This window comes from Ovis aries, chromosome 13 (assembly GCF_016772045.2).
Source record: "Ovis aries strain OAR_USU_Benz2616 breed Rambouillet chromosome 13, ARS-UI_Ramb_v3.0, whole genome shotgun sequence".
Classification (NCBI taxonomy): Eukaryota; Metazoa; Chordata; class Mammalia; order Artiodactyla; family Bovidae; genus Ovis; species Ovis aries.
In genome coordinates, this window is record NC_056066.1 from 50,943,397 (window position 1) to 50,967,251 (window position 23,855).

General features: G+C 37.8%; 1 protein-coding gene across 3 annotated transcripts in view; it reads left to right on the forward strand.

The window, feature by feature from the left end:
* The window catches only part of RNF24 (ring finger protein 24), a 115,748-nt gene that overhangs the window by 53,948 nt on the left and 37,945 nt on the right, over nt 1-23,855 (forward strand). For all 3 annotated transcript variants that reach the window (XM_012188713.4, XM_027976831.3, XM_060396900.1), the window contains exon 2: nt 13,463-13,612. In XM_012188713.4, coding sequence (XP_012044103.1) covers nt 13,470-13,612 — 143 coding nt within the window. In that variant the 5' untranslated portion in view covers nt 13,463-13,469. The remainder of the gene's footprint in view (nt 1-13,462; nt 13,613-23,855) is intronic.

A 23,855-nucleotide genomic window follows, 5' to 3' on the forward strand; every position in this document is an offset into this window, starting at 1 on the left:
TTTCCTTTTACTTCTGTTGCCTTGGGAGACTGACCTAAGAATATATTGGTAGAATTTATGTCAGATAATGCTTTGCCAGTATTACCTTCTAGAAGTTTTATGGTGTCCTGTATTATATTTAAGTTTTTAAGCCATTTTGAGTTTATTTTTGTGTACAGTGTGAGGATGTGTTCTAACTTCATTGATTTACATGCAGCTGTCCAACTTCCCAAACACCACCTGCTGAAGAGATTGTCTTTTTCCCATTGTATATTCTTGTCCATTTTGTCAAAGATTAATTGACCATAGGTGTGTAGGTTTATTTGGGGGCTCTTTAGTCTCTTCCTTTGATCTATATGTCTGGGTTTGTGCCAGTCTCCTCACGAATGTTTATTATTTTCTGTGCTGTTTTCAAAATACCCATCCTTGTGGATGTGAAGTGGTATATCATTATGGTTTGGTTTGCATTTCTCTAATGACGTGGTTGTAGTTGTCATTCAGTCACTCAGTCTGATTCTTTGTGACCCCAGCACACTATGGACTGCAGCACACTAGGCTTCCCTGTGCTGAATGTAGAGCATCCTTTTATGTGCTTGCTTCATATGCTTACTTGTATTTCTTACTTGTGCATCCTTTTGATGACTCCTAATTTAATTCTGTCATGATCAGAGCACATACTTTGTTGAGTTTCAATATTTTTAAATTTATTGAAATTTATATTATGACCTAGCACAGGAGTTTGCAAGCTAAGCACAACCTGCTTGTTTTTGTAAATAAAGTTTAGTGGAACACAGTCATGCCTGTTCATTAAAGTGCTATCCATGGCTGCTTCTGAGAGGAGAAGCGCTGAGTAGCTGTTACAGAGACTATATAGGCAGCAAGCCTAGTATATTTACTGTGAGGTCCTTTAAGAAACTTTTTTGCCAGCCACTGGCTTACCATAGTCTATGACTGCAAGTTATGCTTAAGAATAATGTGTATTCTGCTCATTAGGTAGAGTGTTCTTTAAGTGCTAGTTAGGTCAAGTTGGTTGATAGTGTTAGTTAACTCTTGTTATCTTTGATGAATTTTGGTCTGATTGTTCTACCTATTATTAAGCATGAGATATTAAAGTTTTCAACTATTATTGTTGAGTTGTTTTCCCCTTTAATTTTGTCCGTTTTTGCCTTGTATTTTGGGGATCAGTTGTTACATTGACCTCTCTTACTGATGAATTGACTATTTTATTGTAAAACATCTTTGTCTGGTAAATTTTTTTGTCTTAAAGTATATTTTGTCTTATATTGACATAGCCACTCTATCTTTCATATGTATATTTTTTGCAAGATGTGGCTTTTTCCATCATCCTATGTCTTTGAATATAAAGTACAATTTTTGCTTTAAAAAAAAAAAAAACATGTAGCTAGATCTTGTTTTATGGGTTTGGGGCTTTGGTTTTGCTTTTGCTTTTTTTTAATCCAGTCAGCCAATGGCTGCCTTTAATTGGAGTGGTTGATTCACATATATGTTATTCTTACTATGCTTGATTTATGTACCATTTGCTATTTGTTTTCTATATGTTTCACATCCTTTTTCCTGAATTTTTATATGAAATGGATATTTTTCATTTTAATTTGTTATTTGAATTTTGAAACATTTTTTCTTAACTGATTTTTTTAAATAATTGTAGATTCATAGGCAGTAATACAGAGATCTCTTGTATACTTTGCCAAGTTTTCCACAGTGGTAACAATCGTTCTTGTTGTTGTTCAGTCACTAACTCGTATCTGACTCTTTGCAAGCCAGGGGACTACAGCACACCAGGCTTCCCTGTCCTTCACTCTTTCATGCAGTTTTCTCAAACTCATGTCCATTGAGTTGATGATGCCATCCAACCATCTCATTCTCTGTCATCCCCTTCTTCTCCTGCCCTCAGTTGTCTCAGCATCAAGGTCTTTTCCAGTGAGTTGGCCCTTCACATCAGGTGGGCAAAGTATTGGAGCTTCAGCTTCACCATCAGTCTTTCCAATGAATATTCAGGGTTGGTTTCTTTTAGGATTGACTGGTTTGGTCTCCTTGCTGTTCAAGGGACTCTCAAGAGTCTTCTCTAGCACCAAAGTTTGAAAGCACCAGTTCTTCAGTACTCAGCCTTCTTTATAGTCCCAATCTGACATCCACACATGACTACTGGAAAAACCCATAGCTTTGACTATACAGAACTTTGTCGACAAAGTGATGTCTCTGCTTTTTAAAATGCTGTCTAGGTTTGTCATAGCTTTTCTTCCAAGGAGCAAGTGTCTTTTAATTTTATGACTGCAGTCACCATCCACAGTGATTTTTGACCCCAAGAAAATAAAATCTGCCATTCTTTGCATTTTTTCCCCATCTATTCGCCATGAAGTGATGGGACTGGATGCCATCTTTGTTTTTTGAACATTGAGTTTTAAGCCAGCTTTTTCACTCTCCTCTTTCACTTTCATCAAGAGGATCTTTAGTTCCTCTTCACTTTCTGCCATTAGAGTGGTATCATCTGCTTATCTGAAGTTGTTCGTATTTTTCCTGGCAATCTTGATTCCAGCTTTTGAGTCTTCCAGTCTGGCTTTTTCACATGATGTACTCATCATGCAAGTTAAATAAGCAGGGTGACAATATACAGCCTTGATGTCCTCCTTTCCTGATTTTGAACTAGTCTGTAGTTCTGTGTCTGGTTCTAATTGTTCTTATTTTCTTGAAGAGATCTCTAGTCTTTCCCAGTCTATTGTTTTCTTCTATTTCTTGGCCTCGTTCATTTAAAAAGGCCTTCTTATCTCCTTGCTGTTCTCTGAAACTGCACATTCAGTTAGATGTATCTTTCCCTTTCTCCCTTTCCTCTCATTTTTCTTCTTTCTTCAGCTATTTGTAAATCCTCCCCAGACAACCATTTTGCCTTCTTGCATTTCTTTTTGTTTGGGATGGTTTTGGTCACTGCCCCCTGTACAGTGCTACGAACCTCTGTCCATAGTTCTTCACACACTCTGAAGAACTGATCTGGTCCCTTGAATCTCTTTGTCACCTCCACTGTATAAGGGTCATGATTTAGGTGGCACAGACGGTAAAGCATCTGTCTACAATGCGGGAGACCTGGGTTCGATCCCTGGGTCAGGAAGATCCGCTGCAGAATGAAATGGCAATCCACTCCAATACTATTGCGTGGAAAATCCCATGGATAGAGGAGCCTGGTAGGCTACAGTCCATGGGGTCGCAAAAGAGTTGGACACGGCTGAGCGACTTCACTTTCTTTTAAATGGCCTAGTGGTTTTCCCTACTTTCATCAGTTTAAGCCTGAATTTTGCCATAAGGAGCTCACTATCTGAGCCACAGTATGCTCCAGGTCTTGTTTTTGCTGACTGTATAAAAATTTTCCATCTTCAGCTGCAAAGAACATAATCAGTCTGATTTCATTGTTGACCATCTGGTGATGTCCATGTGTAGAGCTGTCTCTTGTGTTGTTGGATAAGGGTGTTTGCTATTACCAGTGCGCTTACTTCACAAAATTCTGTTAGCCTTTGCTCTGCTTCATTTTGTACTCCAAGGCAATCTTGCCTGTTATTCCAGGGATCTCTTGACTTTTACATTACAATTCTCTATGATTAAAAGGATGTCTTTTTGTGTGTGTTAGTTCTAGAAGGTGTTGCAAGTCTTCATAGTCAACTTCAGCTTCTTTGGCATCAGCGGTTGGGGCATAGACTTGGATTACTGTGAGGCTGGATGGTTTCCCTTGGAAAGGAACCGAGATCATTGTCGTTTTTGAAGTTGCACCCAATTACTGCATTTCAGACTCTCTTGTTGACTATGTGACTATGTGCTTGTTAGTTATACATGTTTCCTATGAACAGATGTATAGGACAATAGATGCAGAGGGTTTTTTTCATGATTATATGGAATTAAACAGTGAAAATAATCAAAGAACAACAGTGTAAATGAAAGAGACTGTGTTTATCCACTTTCTTTATATTACCTCCTGGCTTAACGCAGGAACTCACCTAGGCTAGGCTGCAAGCTTGAATTTGTGTTCCCTTGGCCCCAGGAGACATGCCCATATCAGCAGATATCTCACCATAAAAGGGGCTTCACCATTCCAGTCTTGAGCACCTTGGAGTTCCTGCTTTGCCTTAGATTTTGACCGAGGCAAAATATGATGAGTGAATCAAGCTATACATTTCCTCTGCTGAAGACTTTAAAAAAAATAACAGGTAGAAAGTATTGCACTGAAGAAAGACTTAAAATGGAAAGGAGCACCCATGTAAAGGACATGGTGAAATGTTCTTCCATGAAAATAATGTTGTTGTTATTCAGCCACTAAGTTGTGTCCAACTTTTAGTGGATTGCAGCATGCCAGGCTTCTCTATCCTCCACTGTCTCCTGGAGTTTGCTCAGAGTCACATCCATTGAGTCAATGATGCTCTCTAACCATCTCATCTTCTGCCACCCCCTTCTCTTTTTGCCTTTAATCTTTCCCACCATCAGTCTTTTCCAATGAATCGACTCTTTGCATCAGGGGGCCAAAGTATTGGAGTTTCAGCATTACTCCTTCCAGTGAATATTCAAGGTTGATTTCCTTTAGGATTGACTGGTTTGATCTCCTTTACAGTCCAAGGGACACCTAAATAGGATAACCAGGAATTTTGTTTTAGAAATAAATATCCAGGGCTTCCCTGCTGGTCCAGTGGTTAAGATTGTACCTGCCAATGCAGGGGATGGGTGTTTGATATCTGTTCCAGGAAGATCCTACATGCCCTGGAGCACAGTAGGTGAGCCTGCACAATAACTGAGCCCGTGCTCTAGAGCCTGCAAGCCATAACTACTAAAGCCAACTTGCCTGAAGCCTGTGCTCTTTAATAAGAGAAACCACCACAATGAGAAGCTCACACAACTAGGGAAAGCCCATGCACAGCAGCAAAGACCTACCACAGCCAAAAATTAAAATAAATAAATCTTTTTTTAAAAAAAGAACTACCTAAAAACTAACCATAAAATTGATACATTCAGAGATGAAGTTAGTGATCTTTAGGAGATACCAGTTGTGGATAATAGAATAACTAGGACAAACCAGGGATATAACATGAATTATTTTATAGAGCTGTTTGTTAAGAGTCTCTCACCTACTGAGAGACTAAAAGCTAAACACAAAAGAATACATACTATGTGATTTCATTTAAATATGAAATCCTAACATAAGGAAAATTAATCTGTAATGATGGAAATCAGATCAGTAGTTGGGAGTGGTGATTAATTGCCAAGGGGTACAGGGAACTCTCTGGGGATAAAGAAATGTTCTGCATCTTGATTAGAGTAGTGGCAACAAGGCCATATTCATTTGTGCAAATTCCTTGACCTATACACATAGGTGCATTTTTAATATGAATTCATATCTGTTTTTTTAAGATTAACAAAGTCTAAAATAATTTTTCTTAGAAAGTTTTCCTTGAATGTCTTGTATTTATAAGAAATATATGGCCTTTAATGCTTTATAAACCATAAGTTAACGAATACAGCAATCTAATTACTAGTGTAATTAGAAAAGACCAGTGTCTCTTCTTTTTCTGAGCATTTTTAAAACAAAAGTAGAGTACTGGCTACTGGGAGGATGCTGACTAGGGTCAGAAACTGGTCTAAGAAGAATGAGGCCACCAAACATACTTCAAAAAAACACCTGCTGCAGCCCATCTAGCTATGGTGTACTTTGTTAAGCTAAGGTCCTCAGTGGGGCCAAATGTCTATTCCTTTTGTATCTTGGTGAAAAAAAATCCCATTGCTGATTAAAAAAAAAAAACTCAGATATTTCTGTCTTTTTCCTTTTTTAATAAACTTATTAGATAGTTTGAAATTTACACTGAGATTAGAGATTTCAGGGACTATGGAATTGCATAAAGGGGGAAAAGACTTTCATGTGAATGAAGTCAGAAGTGCCAAGTAAGATCCAACAGTGTACTATATGTTCTATTTCTTCTCTTCATTCCCACAAAGAGCAGTTACTAAGTAACTTTTACATTTGTAATAGCTAAATAGCAAAGAATACTTAGCTTATTATGAGGATCTTGAATAGTAGCTTTCTTTTTAAAGATTGACTTATTTTTTTAATTATCCATATTCATGCCAAAAATATTCTAATGAAAATATTATAAAATTAATATATCTAGACCAGGTTAACATCTTGGAATAATATACCATCTACTTAGACTGTTGGGAAATAGATCAGTTGTAGCTAAGCAATTCCATTTACCAGAAGAAAGGGTAGGGATTCCTAAAATGTATTCTACATCAGTATATCCCCTGTCAACCCCCATTCCTCTGTGAGAATGGAGGACTCATAAGAAACAGCCAGCCTCCAGGAGCACTGAGGCAGACATCTCTTCCTTCTGATGACAGTGCTACCTCTAGTACTCCCTGTCTGTATCTCCATTCAGAATTACCCCAGAGTTTGTTGGTGGTGCCACCTAGTACAAGGACCCCTACAGGGTGAGATTCTCACACCACTGGCTCACTCCCAGCTGGCCTATATGATTGCCTTTGGCCAGGATAGGTTTCCTGCCTCTGGTGGCCAGTTTGGCACAAGTTATGTGTGTTGGCACAAGTTGGCAGTGTGTGCAGAGGAGTTCCTTGAGGAAGGAGCAATTGGTTTGGTAGAAACCTTTATAGAGATTTGATCTTTGCCAGGGCACCTCTTATGTTATCTACTATTTTTTTAAATGTCATCCCTTTCCCTTGCTGCTGCTGCTAAGTCACTTCAGTCATGTCTGACTCTGTGCGACCCCATAGACAGCAGCCCACCAGGCTCCCCCATCCCTGGGATTCTCCAGGCAAGAACACTGGAGTGGGTTGCCACTTCCTTCTCCAGTGCATGAAAGTGAAAAGTGAAAGTGAAGTCACCAAGTCACTTCAGTCGTGTCTGACGACCCCATGCAGCTCCTCTGTCCCTGGGATTTTCCAGGCAAGAGCACTGCAGTGGGGTTGCCATTTCCTTCTCCATCCCTCTCCCCTACCCCTTGCCAAAATGTACACACACTTTTTTTTTAACTTTTTATTTTGTATTGTGGTAGAGCCAATTATCAACATTGTGATAGATTCAGGTGATCAGTGAAGTGACTCAGCCATACATCTGCATGTATCCATTGTCCGCCAAACTGCCTTCTCATCCGGCAGCCACATAACATTGAGCAGAGTTGCATGTGCCATACAGTAGATCCTTGCTGGTTCACATTTTTAATTATAGCAGTAAGTACATGTCCATTCCAAACTCCCTAACTATCCTTCCCCACTTCTTTCCTACCAACCACTCTCCACCACCCCTGCCCTGGCAGTTCTAAGTTCATTGTCTAAGTGTGTGTCTCTTTCTGTTTTGTAAGAAAATTCATTTGTATCATTGTTTTAGCAAATCTTTACATATATCTTAACAGTGTTTTTGCTTTCACTAAGGCACTTCTCAGTCAGTCATCTGATAAAAATAACACATTTTAAACAGTAATAATCAACAATTTATTGGCTGCTTTTTATTTTCCAAGTACAGAAAAGATCCTAGGTGCATTATATTAATGCATTTGTAGCACTTAAACTATCCTATTTTAAATAAGAATATATTTTGTAGCTATTTCTATTACTTAAAGATTTTAACTCTTTTGGTTCTCTGATTCTTTTGGCAAACATTTTTTTTAAATTGAGATATTATTATGTATAACATTACATAGTCCCTGCACTGTACAGTATATTCTTTTTTAAAAAAACTTTTTATTTTGTATTGATATATAAATGATTAACAAACAGTGTTGTGATAGTTTCTGGTGAACAGTGAAAGGACTCAGCGATGCATATACATGTATCCGTTCTCCTCCAAACTCCCCTCTCATCCAGGCTGCCACATAACATTGAGCAGAGTTCTGTGTACTATAGAGTAGGTCCTTGTTGGTTATGCATTTTAAAATAGCAGTGTGTACATGTCCATCCTAAACTCCCTATCCTTCCCCACCCCATCATTCCCCTTCCCCCACAACCATAAGTTTGTTCTCTAAGTCTGTGAGTCTCTTTCTGTTTTTTGGGGGGGGGGCGGTTATAATTTTATTTATTTTTGGCTGTGCTGGGTCTTCGTTGCTGCTCACTTTTCACTAGTTGCAGCGAGCAGTGCCTACTCTGTAGTCGTGGTGTATAGACTTCATAGTTGCAGCTCAGTAGTTGTGATTCCTGGGCTCTAGAGCACAGGCTCAATACTTGTGGTGCACTGGCTTAGTTGCTCCTTGCCTGTGGAATCTTCCTGGACCAGGGATCAAACCTGCAACTCCTTTGTTGGCAGATGGATTCTTTACCACTGAGCCACCAGAGAAACCCCTCTTTCTGTTTTTTAAGTAAGTTCATTTATATCGTTTCTTTTTAGATTCCACATATAAGGGATGTCATACAATATTTCTTCCCTGCCTGACTCATTCACTCATTATAACAATCTCTGGGTCCATCCATGTTGCTGCAAACAGCACAGTTTCATTCTTTTAATGGCTGAGCAGTATTACAGTGTATATATGTACCACGTCTTCTTTATCCATTCTTCCATCAATGGACATTTAGGTTGCTTCCATGTGTTGGCTATTGTAAACAGCACACGCACACATACATGTTTTGTCCTTAGTATTTTGTCCTAACTCTTAGAGTTTTCAAATACTTCAGTATCTATCACTATTTTATCCTTTCAGGAATCCTTTGAAGCATTGTCCCAGTGAGGTATACAGATTGACCAAATATTGACATCTACCTAGTGACATTCTGGAAACAATATCTAGAGTTGCTGACTGCAAACCTGTCCCTTTTTCCACCTGTTTGCCTATTTTTTCTCTTAGTCTCCCCAACATGTGCATTTAATCTCATATTTCCTAATGTGAGAATTATTTTACCAAGCAAAATTTGTCTACTGAGGGGTATTTCTAAAGGATTGAGGGATAGTCTTGACTGTAGCAGGAGTCAAATGAAGCCCTATTAGCAATGTGGAAGAGTTAAGTTTGCACAGCTATAACTTTCTTAGAGCTGTACAATATGTGTGCTAAATATATTTGGTAAAGTACTCCTGAACTACTGCTTTCTCTTCCAAGAAGATTTGAGTGTAAGAAAAAGGAAATTATATATTTGAATAAAATCTGCAGAAAATGGCTGAATGTTCATAACTAAATATTACACATTACTTATGTCTGGAAGTTCTTAGGAGTTTCCATGAGATGAAATAGTTCTTTGCAGCTATTGACTTCCTGGTATAAGGTATTAGAAGTTGGAAATTAAATTTATAATAACACTGAGGTTTCTGATACAACTAGTCAGGATCTCAATGTTGTCTATAATATAAATATACTCTTCCAGGAACCAACAAGGGACATTAAAGATTTGCAAACACATTTGTAATGTGCCTTTTATTAATAAAAGTAGAATCATTTTGTTTGATGGGGTTTTATTTTGTTTTGATTTTGGCAGTAGTTGTAATCCAGTTACCATTATGGGTCTTGATAATCAAGCCTGGCAGTTGCTCTTTATTTTCTAGTGAATCAAAATGACAAGAAAGATTCTAACATGAAGGTATGATGAGCAACTTTATCACTATAGCTTATCGCCTAAAGAAGGGGGCAACCTTCATTCATGGTATTTTAACTGTATAGTGATCAGTAAGTATTATTAAACTAATCAGCAGAAATAGTCCCCTTTTAGTGCTTAAACAATATTTGCTGTTTTCTGATTATACACACTAGAGCATATAGCCTGAGGGCACTGGCTTTGGAGTTGGAGAGTCCTTGACTCTCATACATACTTGGTCAGTCATGGCTATGTGACCAAAACTCCTTATCTATAAAATAGGGGAGGTTTTTTTTTTTCACCACACTGCACAGCTTGCAAGATCTTAGTTCCCTGACCAGGGATCAAATCTATGCCTCCTGCAATGGAAGCACAAAGTCCTTACCACTGGACCATCAGGGAGTTGCCCATAATCTGATTTAATAAAGTGTTTAAAAAAGAAGAAGAAGAAAATCAAAATGACTAGTAAGCCACAAGCCATTATTAACATTTTGATATATTGGAGCTTCCAGTTCAAGATGGCAGAGTAGAAAGATGCACGCTCATCTCATCCTGCAAGAGCACCAAAATCACAACTAGCTGTTGAACAGCCACTGACAGAAGGACACTGGACCCCCCCAAAAAAGATATGCCACATCCAGAGACAAAGAAAAAGCTGCAGTGAGATGGTAGGTGGGGCACAATCATGATAAAATCAAACCCCATATCCACCGGGTGGGTGCCCCACAAACTAGAGAACAATAATACCAAAGAAGTTCTCCCACTGTTATAATGGTTCTAAACTCCCCCTAAGGCTTCCCAGCCTGGGGATCCAACACAGGAACTGGAAATCCCCAGGGAATCTGATCTTGAAGGCCAGTGGGATTTGATTATAGGACTTCCACAGAACTGAGGGGAACAGAGACTCCAGTCTTGGAGGGCACAAACAAAATCTTGCCCACACCAAGACCCAGAGGAAAGGAGCAGTGACCCCATAGGAGACAACCAAAACTGCCTTCTAGTGTTGGAGTCTCCTGAGGAGGCATGGGTCAGCAAGGGCTCACCACAGGAACAGGGGCACCAGCAGCAGCGGGGCAGGAAGGTCCCCCTTGGTGTAAGCCTTCTTGGAGGTCACCATAAACCCTACCATAGAGCCTGTAGACCCAAGGGCTGAGTCACCTCAGCCAGACAACTACCAGGGATGGAGTGCAGCCCCACCCGTCAGCAGATAATTGTATTAAAGTTTTACTGAGCAAGGCCCTGCCCACCAGAGCAAGACTCAGTTTTTCCCCGCCCCCAGTCCCTCCCATCAGGAAACTTACACAAGTCTCTTAGCCTCCTCCATCAGTGGGCAGACAGAAGCAAGAAGAACCATAGTCCCACAGTGGCTTAAACAAGCAGAAAGTTATGTCCCAGAAGAAGGGACAAGATAAAACCCCAGAAAAATAATTAAATGAATTGGAGATAGGCAACTTCCAGAAAAAATTTGGAATAATGATAATGAAGATGATCCAGGATCTCAGAAAAATAATGAAGAAGATGCAAGAAATGTTTACCAAAGACCTAGAAAAACTAAAGAACAGAGATGAATAATACAGTGAAAAGAATCAGTAGCAGAATAGCTGAGGCAGAAGAACAGATAAGTGACCTGGAGGACAGAATGGTGGAAATCAGTGCTGAAGAACAGAATATAAAAAAAAGAATGAAAAGAAATGAAGACAGCTTAGGAGACCTCTGGGGCAACATTAAATGCCCCAGCATTCACACCGTAGGGTGAATTTACTGTAGGGTCCCAGAAGGAGAAGAAAGAAAGGACCTGAGAAAATATTTGAAGAGATAATAGCTGAAAACTTCCCTAACATGGGAAAGGAAATTGTCAACCAAGTCCAGGCAGCACAGGGAGTCCAGGCAGGATAAACCCAAGGAGGAACACACCAAATCACATAGTAATCGAACTGACAAAAATTTAAAACAAGGATAAAATATTAAAAGCAACAAGAGAATTCCCATCAGCCTATCAGCTGATTTCTCAACTGAAACTCTACAAGCCAGGAAGGAATGGCACGATATATTTAAAGTAATGAAAGGGAAGAACCTATAACCAGGAATACTTTACCCAGCAAGACTCTCCTTCAGATTTGATGAAGAAATCAAAAGTTTTCCAGACAAGCCAAAGTTAAGAGAATCCAGTACCACCAAACCAGCTTTAAAACAAATGCTAAAGGAATTTCTCTAAGCAGGAAACAAAAGAGAAGGAAAAGAGAAAATAAACGCAAAACAGTTAAGAAAATGGATCATATATATTGATAATTACCTTAAATATAAATGCACCAACCAAAAGACATAGACTGGCTGGGCGGATGAAAACATGTTCGTGTATGCACTTCCACTTACCACATCACTTTGCTTAACCCCCCAAATTGTATGTAATTATTTTATATTATGTTAATCATATTCCCATTATGGCTTGCAATTATAATTATCTTTTATTTTTTTCTAGATATTGATTGTGAAAACTAATAAACATCTTTTACTATTGTGATTATGTAACTATTATTCACTTAATACCATTGTATCATGATTGGTTAACAAAAAAATAACAGAACTCTATATCACCAAAATTACCATGTAATAGAAAAACCTGCAATCACTTTTTAAAATCCAGATGCATATCTGAATTATATAGGAATTTTTTGAAAAATGCAAGTGCCGAAGTATTGCTTTTTTTTTCACCAGAGCTCTAGATATGTTTCTAATGATCAGCCATGTTAAAACCAACTGAATTATATGATGATCTTTTACTTTTATCTAGTTTGTTTCACTTTTTCTGTCATATTCAGCCCTCCCATTTCAGTTTATGTTTTTCAATTTCTCCATCTCTTTTTTTGCTGCTGTTCTTTCTCAAGCCTTTATCAAATGTAGTATAAAAGCTTTTGCATATTATATATACATAATATGCATAATATATATATTTTATAAAACTTATGAATTTTTGCCTAACTAAAAAATGTATGACATTTTGATTCCACCTGTTTGACTTAGTATGAATAGAGTGCTAGATTTCTAATTTTTAAAAAAAGATATGCAACAAGCAACAGAGGTTCACTGTATAGCACAGGGAAGTATAGTTAATATCTTGTAATCTTGTAATAACCTATAATGGAAAATAGTTTCAAAAATAATATATGTGTATATTCACCTTGCTGTGCACTTGAAACACTGTAAGTCAACTATACGTCAATAAAATATAAATGTTAAGAGAAAAACACAAGTTAAAAAAAACATTTTGCTATGTTAGCTTTAAGGCATTTTTCTGCCACACATGTCCACACCTACATATACACGTGTATTTACATATGTAATCCACCAAATTGGGATCATATTTTGTATACAATTTATATATTGCTTAATTTTTCCTGCATATGTTTATTAAAATTTCAAAGTTAATGAAAACAGCTTTTCATGACCAAATAATATTGTAACATATGACTCTATATAATTAATCATTATCTTCTTGTGAGACATTAAGTTTTTTCCAGTATTTTAGCATTATAAATATTATTACTTTAAAAGCTTAAGAGTTTTTTAAAATCTTTAAACTGCTTTTATTTCCCTTTCCACTTCTTTGAGGTGAACATTTTCATGTATTTATTGATTATTGCCTTTATTTCAGTGAAGTACCTGTGAATACCTTTTTGTAAAGCATTTTAGGTAGGATCACAAACTTCTGGAATAATGCCAGATACATAGTAAGTACTAAATAAGTATTTGTGGTGTGATAAATGAATTAATAGCAAGGATATTAACCCTCATCTATCATATTGTTTTAAATGGGATCAAGCCTTATGAAAAAATGTTCCTCTATACATGTATTATACAAAATAATGTGATCATGGTTCTTAGTCTTTATAACCTAATTTTTTTTCATTCCTTTGTTTCCCCATAGTTCATCCATGAGCTCGGATTTCCCACATTACAACTTCAGGATGCCTAATATTGGATTCCAGAACCTGCCACTCAACATATATATTGTGGTTTTCGGCACTGCTATATTTGTCTTCATCCTTAGTTTACTCTTCTGTTGCTACTTGATTAGGTAATCAGTTTTCATTCTATGTTGCCCTAATATATGTTAAGCAGTCAATAATAAATCAGCTTTTGCCCTTAAAGTGTTTTACACCTATGGTAATTAACAAATGTTCTAAAATTAAGGTGAGTCCATGATTCATTCATTCTCACAAATCCTCCACAACTAGCTCATTCTCTTTAATATTATATTTATAGATATAATATTTATAAATTTTTGTTAGTCACTAAGCCATGTCTGACTCTTTGCGACCCCCTAGATGGTAGCCTGCAAGGCTCCTCTGTTCATGGGCCTTCCCAGGCAAGAATACTGGATTGGGTTGCCATTTCTTTCTCCAAAGGATCTTCCCAATCCAGGGATTGAACCCTCATCTCCTGCTTGGCAGACAGATTCTTTACCACTTCGATACATTTTAGGAATCGATTGATACTTACTGTGTGCCAGACCCTGTGCTGTGTGTGCACTGGGTAACCTTAACAAGGTTAACAGGGTAACCTTATTATCTTTATTTTTCAGAAGTTAAATAATTTCCCGATAGTCACACAGATAAAAAATTGGTTAGACTTGGGACCCAAACCTAGTTGTGTCTAACCTTAGAGCATGTGCTCTTAACCACTGAAAAAATAAAAATAAATCATATTTATCGGCTTCATTTGGCTTCATCAGCTTCATCGCCAATCATATTGGCTTCATTTCCAAAATAACCATTTCAGAATTTCATAATCACACTCAAAAGGACGGATTTGTACACTAAGGATATTCTAAAACTTTTCTATTAAAGTACAGTTGATTTATAATATTAAAACATTTTTGAACCTGGATTTTTTAAATGAAGACAAGAACCTACTTTACTTTTCTTTTAGTAACAGATAGCAAGCTGTTAGGTTGGCCAAAAAGTTCATTCAGGTTTGCCCATAAGTTGCTACAGAAAAAAACAAACGAATTTTTTTGTCAACCCAATACTTAAGAAAAACAAAATATTCCCCATTCTTACCTCCTTTCGAGCTTCCCTGGTGGCTCAGATAGTAAAGAATCTGCCTGCAATGCAGAAGACCCAGGTTTGATCCCTGGGTCAGGAAGATCCCCTAGAGAAGGGAATGGCTAAATAAGTCACAATTTATTATTACTAGAATGTTTCCTGGAAGAATAGCAAAAAGATATTTCTGTTAAATGCATCTGCCATAGCAAATGCAAGATAAAATAGTGCAATCTAAAATATTCGTTAAGGCTTCCCTGGTGGCTCAGTGATACATAATCCAGCCTTGTCCAAGAAGATCCCACGTACCATGGAGCAACTAAGCCCATGAGCCACAACTGTTGAGCCTGTGCTCTAGAGCCTGGGAATTGCAACTGCTGAAGCCTGCTCACTCTAGAGCCCATGCTCCACAACAACAGAAGCCACTGCAGTGAGAAGCCCACACACTGCAATTTGAGAGTAGCGTCTGCTCACAACTAGAGAAAAGCCCGTGCAACAAAAACCCAGCCCAGCCAAAAATAAATAAATAAAATTTTAAAAATAATAATAAAGAAGTTCAACAAACCACAGAAAAGTGGACTTTTGGCAGGGAGTGTTTTCTTGTAAAATGATTGACAATCCATGACTAAGAGCAAGTATTACATACATGCATGCATGCACGTATATACACAAAGAGAGAGAAATTAATTTCTGTAAAAAGAGAATTTTGCTACATGGCATATCTAAAATATTTGAAAACTTACATCCTCACAAAAACCAACACACTGATGTTTGTAGAAAGAAGCTGTAACCATAATTACCAAAACTTAGAAGCAACCAAGATATTTTTCATTGAATGAATTGTAGTGATCTAGATAATGGAATGTTATTCAGCTAGCATTGAAAAGACATAGAGGGATCTTGAATGCATATTTCTAAGTGAAAGAAGCCAACTTGAAAATGCTACATACTAGATGATTCTAACTATATGACATACTGAAAAAGGTAAAACTATGGAGACAGTAAAAAGATCACTTGATGCCAGGAGCTAGGGGAGAGGGCGGGATGAACAGGTGGAGCACAAGAATGTGTAGATCAGTAAGGCTATTTTATATGTTCCTATAATGGTGGATTTCGTTTGCATGGTCTAGGACATCTTCATTTATTTATTTATTTTTGACCATGCCACGTAGTATGTGAGATCTTAGTTCCCCTACCAGGGATTGAACCTGAGCCCCTTGCGTTAGAAGCACAGAGTCTTAACCACTGGACCATAGGAAAGTCCCTTAGGACATCTTCATTTTGTTATCCATAAGGAGTATTTCTAGCATATCCAGTAAAAGCATGTATGTTTTATTTATTTATTAAAATGTTTAAATTGTATATTGGATATAGTTGGTTAACAGTGTCATGTTAGTTTCAGGTGTACAGCACAGTGATTGTTATACATATATATGTATGCATGTAATTGCTATGACTTTGGTTATTTTGTTTTTCTGTGACACAGTGAATCAGCTTTCTCTCTCTCTCTTTTTTTTTCTTATTCAGCTTATTCTGATTATTTCCATCATAATAAGAGTATGATTGGAGTAGTAAATAGCAACCCACTCCAGTATTCTTGTCTGGAAAATTCCACAGACAAAGGAGCCTGGTGGGCCACAGTCCGTGGGATCACAGAGTTGCACACAACTGAGCACACCAAGGGTACAATGGAGGACTGATAGTGCTTTGAGGATAGTATTTGCAATCAGGCAAATGTTATGTTTAGCTTAAAACTAACAAGATTGGATCTTAATAGATTTGTAGTAGTGATCATACCCTGTTCCTTGATAAACTGAGTCATTGTTAACTGAGTAATTCTCATTTGGGAAGCATCTCAGACTTTGCTGAATAACCGTTTGAATGAAGTAGTCATTACAGTTTCTCAGTAGCATTCCTTCTTTTTCTTCCATCTCATGCATGGATGGCTAGTTCACTCCATTGAGTTTCCCTGGGGGCTCAGATGGTAAAGAATCCGCCTGCAATGCCAGAGACCTGGGTTCAATCCATGGGTTGGGAAGATCCCCTGGAGGAGGGCATGGCAACCCACTCCAGTATTCTTGCCTGGGGAATCCCCATGGACAGATGAGCCTGGCAGGCTATAGTCCATGGGGTTGCAAACAGTCAGACACAGCTGAGTGACTAAGCACAGCATAGTGGTAGATACCTGTCATTGTGGGGTTTTTTGTAAAAAAAAAAAAAAAAAAAAAGGATCTGATTTCTCAACAGAAACAGTGGGGGAAAAAAATAAAAGCATTGATATTCATTTAAAAAGAAAAAAAGAGGCTCACTTTCACCATTACCATTCAACATTGTACTAGAAGTTCTAGCCAGAAGATTTAGGCAAGACAAAGAAATAGAGGGTATTCAATTGAAAAGAAAGAAGTAAAACTGTCTCTTTTTGAAGATGACCTGATTCTATATATAGACAATCCCATAGAATATATACACACACACACACAAAAAAAAATCTAGGAGTAACAGACAAGCAAACTTTGAGAATATAGAAGTAACACCAAAAAAATCAGTTATATTTCTGTTCACCAGCAAGGGACAATCTGAAAAGGAAATAGATGAAACATTTACAGTAGCATCCAAAAGAATTAAAATCCTAGGAATAACTTTAACCAAGGAGGTGAAAGACTTATACACTGAGAACTATAAAATATTGCAGAAATTTTTAAAAAACTAAATTAATGGAAAGATTTCAGGAACTGGAAGACTTGATATTATTAATATGGCAGTATTCCTCAAAGCAATCAACAGATTCAGTGCAAAGACTCAAAATTCTAATAACCTTTGATACCAAAATGGAAAAACTGATCCTTGGAGGTCTTAATGACCTGGATAACCACAATCATGTGATCACTTACCTAGAGCCAGACATCCTGGAGTGTGAAGTTAAGGGGGCCTTAGGAAATTTTGGGGCTTCCCTGGTGGCTCAGAGGTTAAAGTGTCTGCCTGCAATGCGGGAGACCTGGGTTCGATCCCTGGGTCGGGAAGATCCCCTGGGGAAGGAAATGGCAACCCACTCCAGTATTCTTGCCTGGAGAATCCCATGGACAGAGGAGCTTGGTGGGCTACAGTCCACAGGGTTGCAAAGAGTCAGATACAACTGAGCAACTTCACTTCACTTTAGGAAATTTTACTGTGAACAAATGCCACACCACCATACCTGCCTGCTTAGAAACCTGTATGCAGATCAAGAAGCACTAGTTAGAACCAGACATGGAACAACGGACTGGTTTAAAATTGGGAAAAGAGTACATCATAGCTGTATATTGTCACCACGCTTATTTAATTTTAACTTATATGCAGAGTGTATCATGCAAAATGCTAGGCTGGATGAAGCACATGCTGGAATCAAGATTGCTAGAAGAAATATCAATAACCTCAGATATGCAGATGATACCACCGTGGTAGCAAAAGATGAAGAGGAACTAAAGAGCCTCTTGGTGAAGGTGAAAGAGGAGAGTGAAAAGGCTGGCTTAAAACTCAACATTCAAAAACCGAAGATCATGGCATCCAGTCCCATCACTTCATGGCAAATAGATGGAGAAACAATGGAAACAGTGACAGACTTTTTTTTTTCGGGCTCCAAAATCATTGCAGATGGTGACTGCAGTTGTGAAATTAAAAGACCTTTGTTCCTTGGAAGGAAAGCTCTGGCAAACCTAGATAGCATATTCAAAAGCAGAGTCATTACTTTGCCAACAAAGGTCCATATAGTCAAAGCTATCGTTTTTCCAGAAGTCATGTATGGATGTGAGAGCTGGACTATAAAGAAGGCTGAGTGCTGAAGAATTGATGCTTCTGCACTGTGGTGTTGGAGAAGACTCTTGAGAGTCCCTTGGACTGCAAGGAGATCCAACCAGTCCATCCTAAAGGAAATCAGTCCTGAATATTCATTGGAAGGACTCGTGCTGAAGCTGAAACTCCAATACTTTGGCCACCTGATGGGAAGAACTGACTCATTGGAAAAGACCCTGATGCTGGGAAGGATTGAAGGCAGGAGGAGAAGGGGATGACAGAGGATGAGATGGATGGATGGCATCACCGACTTGATGAACATGAGTTTGAGTAGCTCCAGGAGTTGGCAATGGACAGGGAAGCCCAGTGTGCTGCAGTCCATGGGGTCGCAAAGAGTCGGACACAACTGAGCGATTGAACTGAAACTTGGTGACTGCTTTTGACTGAGGTTCCCAGGGATAATGACTGTATTACTGGTGTTATTTTACAGTTAGTGTAGCATAGTACTATTATTATGCATATTTAATGGTGATTGTTCTATTAAAAATCTACTGTGGTGTCAGACATGAGGAAGATTTATTCTTATGTCTAACCTTAATTTTTTGTAAAACAGTTTAAACTAAGGAAGAATGTTACCTATTTAGGCTTTCAAAATGCATTATAAATTTTTTTTAAACATATTCTCCTTAATTTTAGAAAATAAGGAAAAATAAGATTTTTCTTAACAGCAAGAAGATAGCTGAATTTAAAAATGAGTAAAAGGGATTGCCCTGATGATCCAGTGGTTAAGAATCCACCTTGCAATGCAAGGGACACCAGTTCAACCCCTGGTCCAAGAAGATCCCACATGCTGCAGGGCAACTAAAGCCCATGCACCACAAATACTGAGCCCAAACACCACAACTACTGAAACCTGTGTGGCCGAGAGCCCATGCTCCCCAACAAGAGAAGCCACCACAGCTTCTCAGCCTAAATAAATGAATATTTTTTTAAAAAATAGGTGAAGGGCTTAAATAGCCATTTCTCTAAAGAAGATATATAGACGGTCAACAAGCACATGAAAAGATGTTCAACAGCATTGGTCATTAAGGAAATGTAAGTTAAAACCACAACAAAATTCACAACAGATAGATGCTATAGTCAAAAATATGAAAAATGATAAGTGTTGATAAGGATATGGAGAAATAGGAACACTCATACATCGCTGGTGGGAATGTAAAATGGTATGGTCACTGTGAAAAAGAGTTCATCAACTCTTTGAAAGTTAAACATAGAATTACCATAAGACCCAGAAATTTCACTCCTAGGTATATACCCAAGACAAATGAAGAAGTGTGTCCACAAGGAAGTTTGTATACTATGTTTAAAGCATTATTCATGAGAGCCAAAAGGTGTAAACAACCCAAATGCTCATCAGCAGATAAATGCGTAATCAAATTGTGGCATATACATACAGTGAAATATTATTCAGCCATAAGAAAGTAGCAGTGTACTGATACTTGCTATAACTAGAAAGAGGCTTGAAAACATTATAGTAAATGAAAAGCCAGAAAGGTCATATGTTGTATGATTTATTTTATGTAATGTATCTATAATAGACAAATGCATAGAGACAGAAAGCAGGGAAGGTGGGATGGGGACCAACTACTTAATGAGTACCAGATATTTTTGATGAATAAATGTGGGTTTTTTTAAAGATTTATTTATTTATTTTAATTTTTGGCTGTGATGGGTCTTTGTTGCTGCACTCAGGCTTTCTCTAGTTGTGGCAAGTCAGGGCTACTCTTCATTGCAGTGTGCTTCTCATTACAGTGGCTTTTCTTGTGGAGCATGGGCTCTAAACACACAAGCTTCAGTGGTTGCAGTGTATGAGCTCAGTAGTTGCAGCTTTCTGGCTTAGTTCCTCCACAGCCTGACTCTTCCTGAACCAGGGATTGAACTGGTGTCCCTTGCATTGTAAAGCATATTCTTAACTACTGGACCACCAGGGAAGCCCAAAAAAGTTTTGAAATTAAAGTGAACTAGTTAAAAGACACTTACTCCTTGGAAGGAAAGTTATGACCAACATAGATAGCATATTAAAAAGCAGAGACATTACTTTGCCAACAAAGGTCTGTCTAGTCAAGGCTATGGTTTTTCCAGTGGTCATATATGGATGTGAGAGTTGGACTGTGAAGAAAGCTGAGCACCGAAGAATTGATGCTTTTAAACTGTGGTGTTGGAAAAGACTCTTGAGAGTCCCTTGGACTGCAAGGAGATCCAACCAGTCCATCCTAAAGGAGATCAGTCCTGGGTGTTCTTTGGAAGGAATTATGCTGAAGCTGAAACTCCAGTACTTTGGCCACCTCATGCGAAGAGTTGACTCATTGGAAAAGACTCTGATGCTGGGAGGGATTGGGGGCAGGAGGAGAAGGGGACGACAGAGGATGAGATGGCTGGATGGCATCACTGACTCAATGGACGTGAGTTTGAGTGAACTCCGGGAGTTGGTGATGGACAGAGAGGCCTGGCGTGCTGCAATTCATGGGGTCGCAAAGAGTCGGACATGACTGAGTGACTGAACTGAACTGAACTGAACTGAGTGGTTTCACAATGTTGTGACTATACTAAGTACTACTGGATTATATAATTTAGGATGGTTAATTGTGTGTTATATGAATACAAGTAAAAGAATGATAGTATTTTTAAATGAGTCAAGAAGAAATAGAAAGTATTAATAACTATATATCTAATAAGAAAAGCATTCCCACAAAGAAACTGCAAGCCAGGTAGCTTCACCAGTGAATTTCTCCATTTAAGGAAAAAATACTACTCTTCTATGACTTTTCCAGAGAACAGAAGTAGAAGAAATATTTCTTAACTCAAATAATGAGGCCATTAATTTTGATTCCAAAGCCTGACAGAGACATTATAAGAATGAAAATTATAAACTAATCTCTCTCATGAACAAAATATTAGTAAATCAGATTCAAGGGTGTGCAAACTGGTGGTACATCACAACCAAATGGAGTTTTGTTCCAGGAATGAAGGTTGTTTTAACATCTGAAAATCAATCAGTACAGTGTACCACAGTAATAGTAAAAAGGAAAAGTATGATGGGAAAAAAAAAGCACTTGACAAAAATTAATACCTATTCATGATTTTTTTTTAATCTAAAACTAGGATACAGGGACCTTTGTTTATTTGAATAAAGATATCTACAAAAAATTTAGAGAAAACATTGTAATAATAGTTAACTATTGATAAGGACATTCACTGTCACCACTTTTATTTAATATTGTACTCAAGGTCCTAGCCAGTGCAGAGGGAAAAAAGTAAAATAAAGAATAAAGAACAAAATCTGTGAAGTTATGTTACTGCTTGCAGACAAAATAATTGTATATTTTAAAATCCAAAAACTTCTGCAGATAAGCTGTTAAGAATTAATAAGTGAACTTTGCAAGTCACTAGATACAGGATCAATGTACAAAAATTGAATTTTTTTCTATGTAGTAGCAACAAAGAATTAAAATTTTAAATACCATTTACAGTAAATCAAAAATTATCAAATACCTAGGAATAAATTTAGTGAAGGATATGTAAGTGTTATACATAGAAATGTGTACAGAGATAGAAGACTTAATACATAGAGTATGCTATATTCATAGGTTGGAAATTCAATCTTACAAAGATGTCAGTTCTCCCCAGTTAATCTAAAAATTAAACACAATCACAGTCAAAATCCCAACAGGTTTTTTGTGGAAATTGATGAGCTCATGAAATTTATATGAAAATGCAAAGGCCCAAAAATAACCAAAATAGTTAAGAACAAAGGTTGAGGACTTACACTACCAGACTCCAAAATTTGTTACAAAGGTCCAGTACTGATTAAAAACAATCTCTTTAACAAGTGGTGCTGGGAAAACTGGTCAACCACTTGTAAAAGAATGAAACTAGATCACTTTCTAACACCATACACAAAAATAAACTCAAAGTGGATTAAAGATCTAAACATAAGACCAGAAACTATAAAACTCCTAGAGGAGAACATAGGCAAAACACTCTCTGACATACATCACAACAGGATCCTCTATGATCCATCTCCCAGAATACTGGAAATAAAAGCAAAAATAAACAAATGGGATCTAATTAAAATTAAAAGCTTCTGCACAACAAAGGAAAATATAAGCAAGGTGAAAAGACAGCCTTCTGAATGGGAGAAAATAATAGCAAATGAAGCAACTGACAAACAACTCATCTCAAAAATATACAAGCAACTTATGCAGCTCAATTCCAGAAAAATAAATGACCCAATCAAAAAATGGGCCAAAGAACTAAATAGACATTTCTCCAAAGAAGACATATGGATGGCTAACAAACACATGAAAAGATGCTCAACATCACTCATTATCAGAGAAATGCAAATCAAGACCACAATGAGGTACCATTTCACACCAGCCAGAATGGCTACGATCCAGAAGTCCACAAGCAATAAATGCTTGAGAGGGTGTGGAGAAAAGGGAACCCTCTTACACTGTTGGTGGGAATGCAAACTAGTATGGCCACTATGGAGAACAGTGTGGAGATTCCTTAAAAAATTGCAAATAGAACTGCCTTATGACCCAGAAATCCCACTGCTGGGCATACACACCGAGGAAACCAGAATTGAAAGAGACACGTGTACCCCAGTGTTCATCGCAGCACTGTTTATAATAGCCAGGACATGGAAGCAACCTAGATGTCCATCAGCAGATGAATGGATAAGAAAGCTGTGGTACATATACACAATGGAGTATTACTCAGCTGTTAAAAAGAATACATTTGAATCAGTTCTAATGAGGTGGATGAAACTGGAGCCGATTATACAGAGTGAAGTAAGCCAGAAAGAAAAACACCAATACAGGATACTAACACATATATATGGAATTTAGAAAGATGGTAATGATAACCCTGTATGCGAGACAGCAAAAGAGACACCGATGTATAGAACGGATTTTTGGACTCTGGGGGAGAGGGAGAGGGTGGGATGATTTGGGAGAATGGCATTGAAACATGTATACTATCATGTAAGAAACGAATCACCAGTCTGTGTTCGATACAGGATGCTTGGGACTGGTGCACGGGGATGATCCAGAGAGATGCTATGGGGTGGGAGGTGAGAGGTGGGAGGGGGGTTCAGGATTGGGAACTCATCTATACCCGTGGTGGATCCATGTCAATGTATGGCAAAACCAATACAGTATTGTAAAGCAAAATAAAATCCATGAGTCCATGCTGATATAAACAAATGAGGGAGAAAGGGCATCTTTTCCTTACAGAATAATCCCAGTTAATGGACAAGGAATTAGGAAACCATGAAACCACCGCTAGGCAGACAATACAGAATTGTTGCAAGCAGGATGTCTTGATGCTAAAATCAGTGGGCACAAGCTTGAGAAAAAATAAATTTTCATAATTTCAACATCTCTCCCCCAACTGATACTGATATTTGCAACTGGTATCGATCAGTTGCAAAGGGGAAAATAGTAA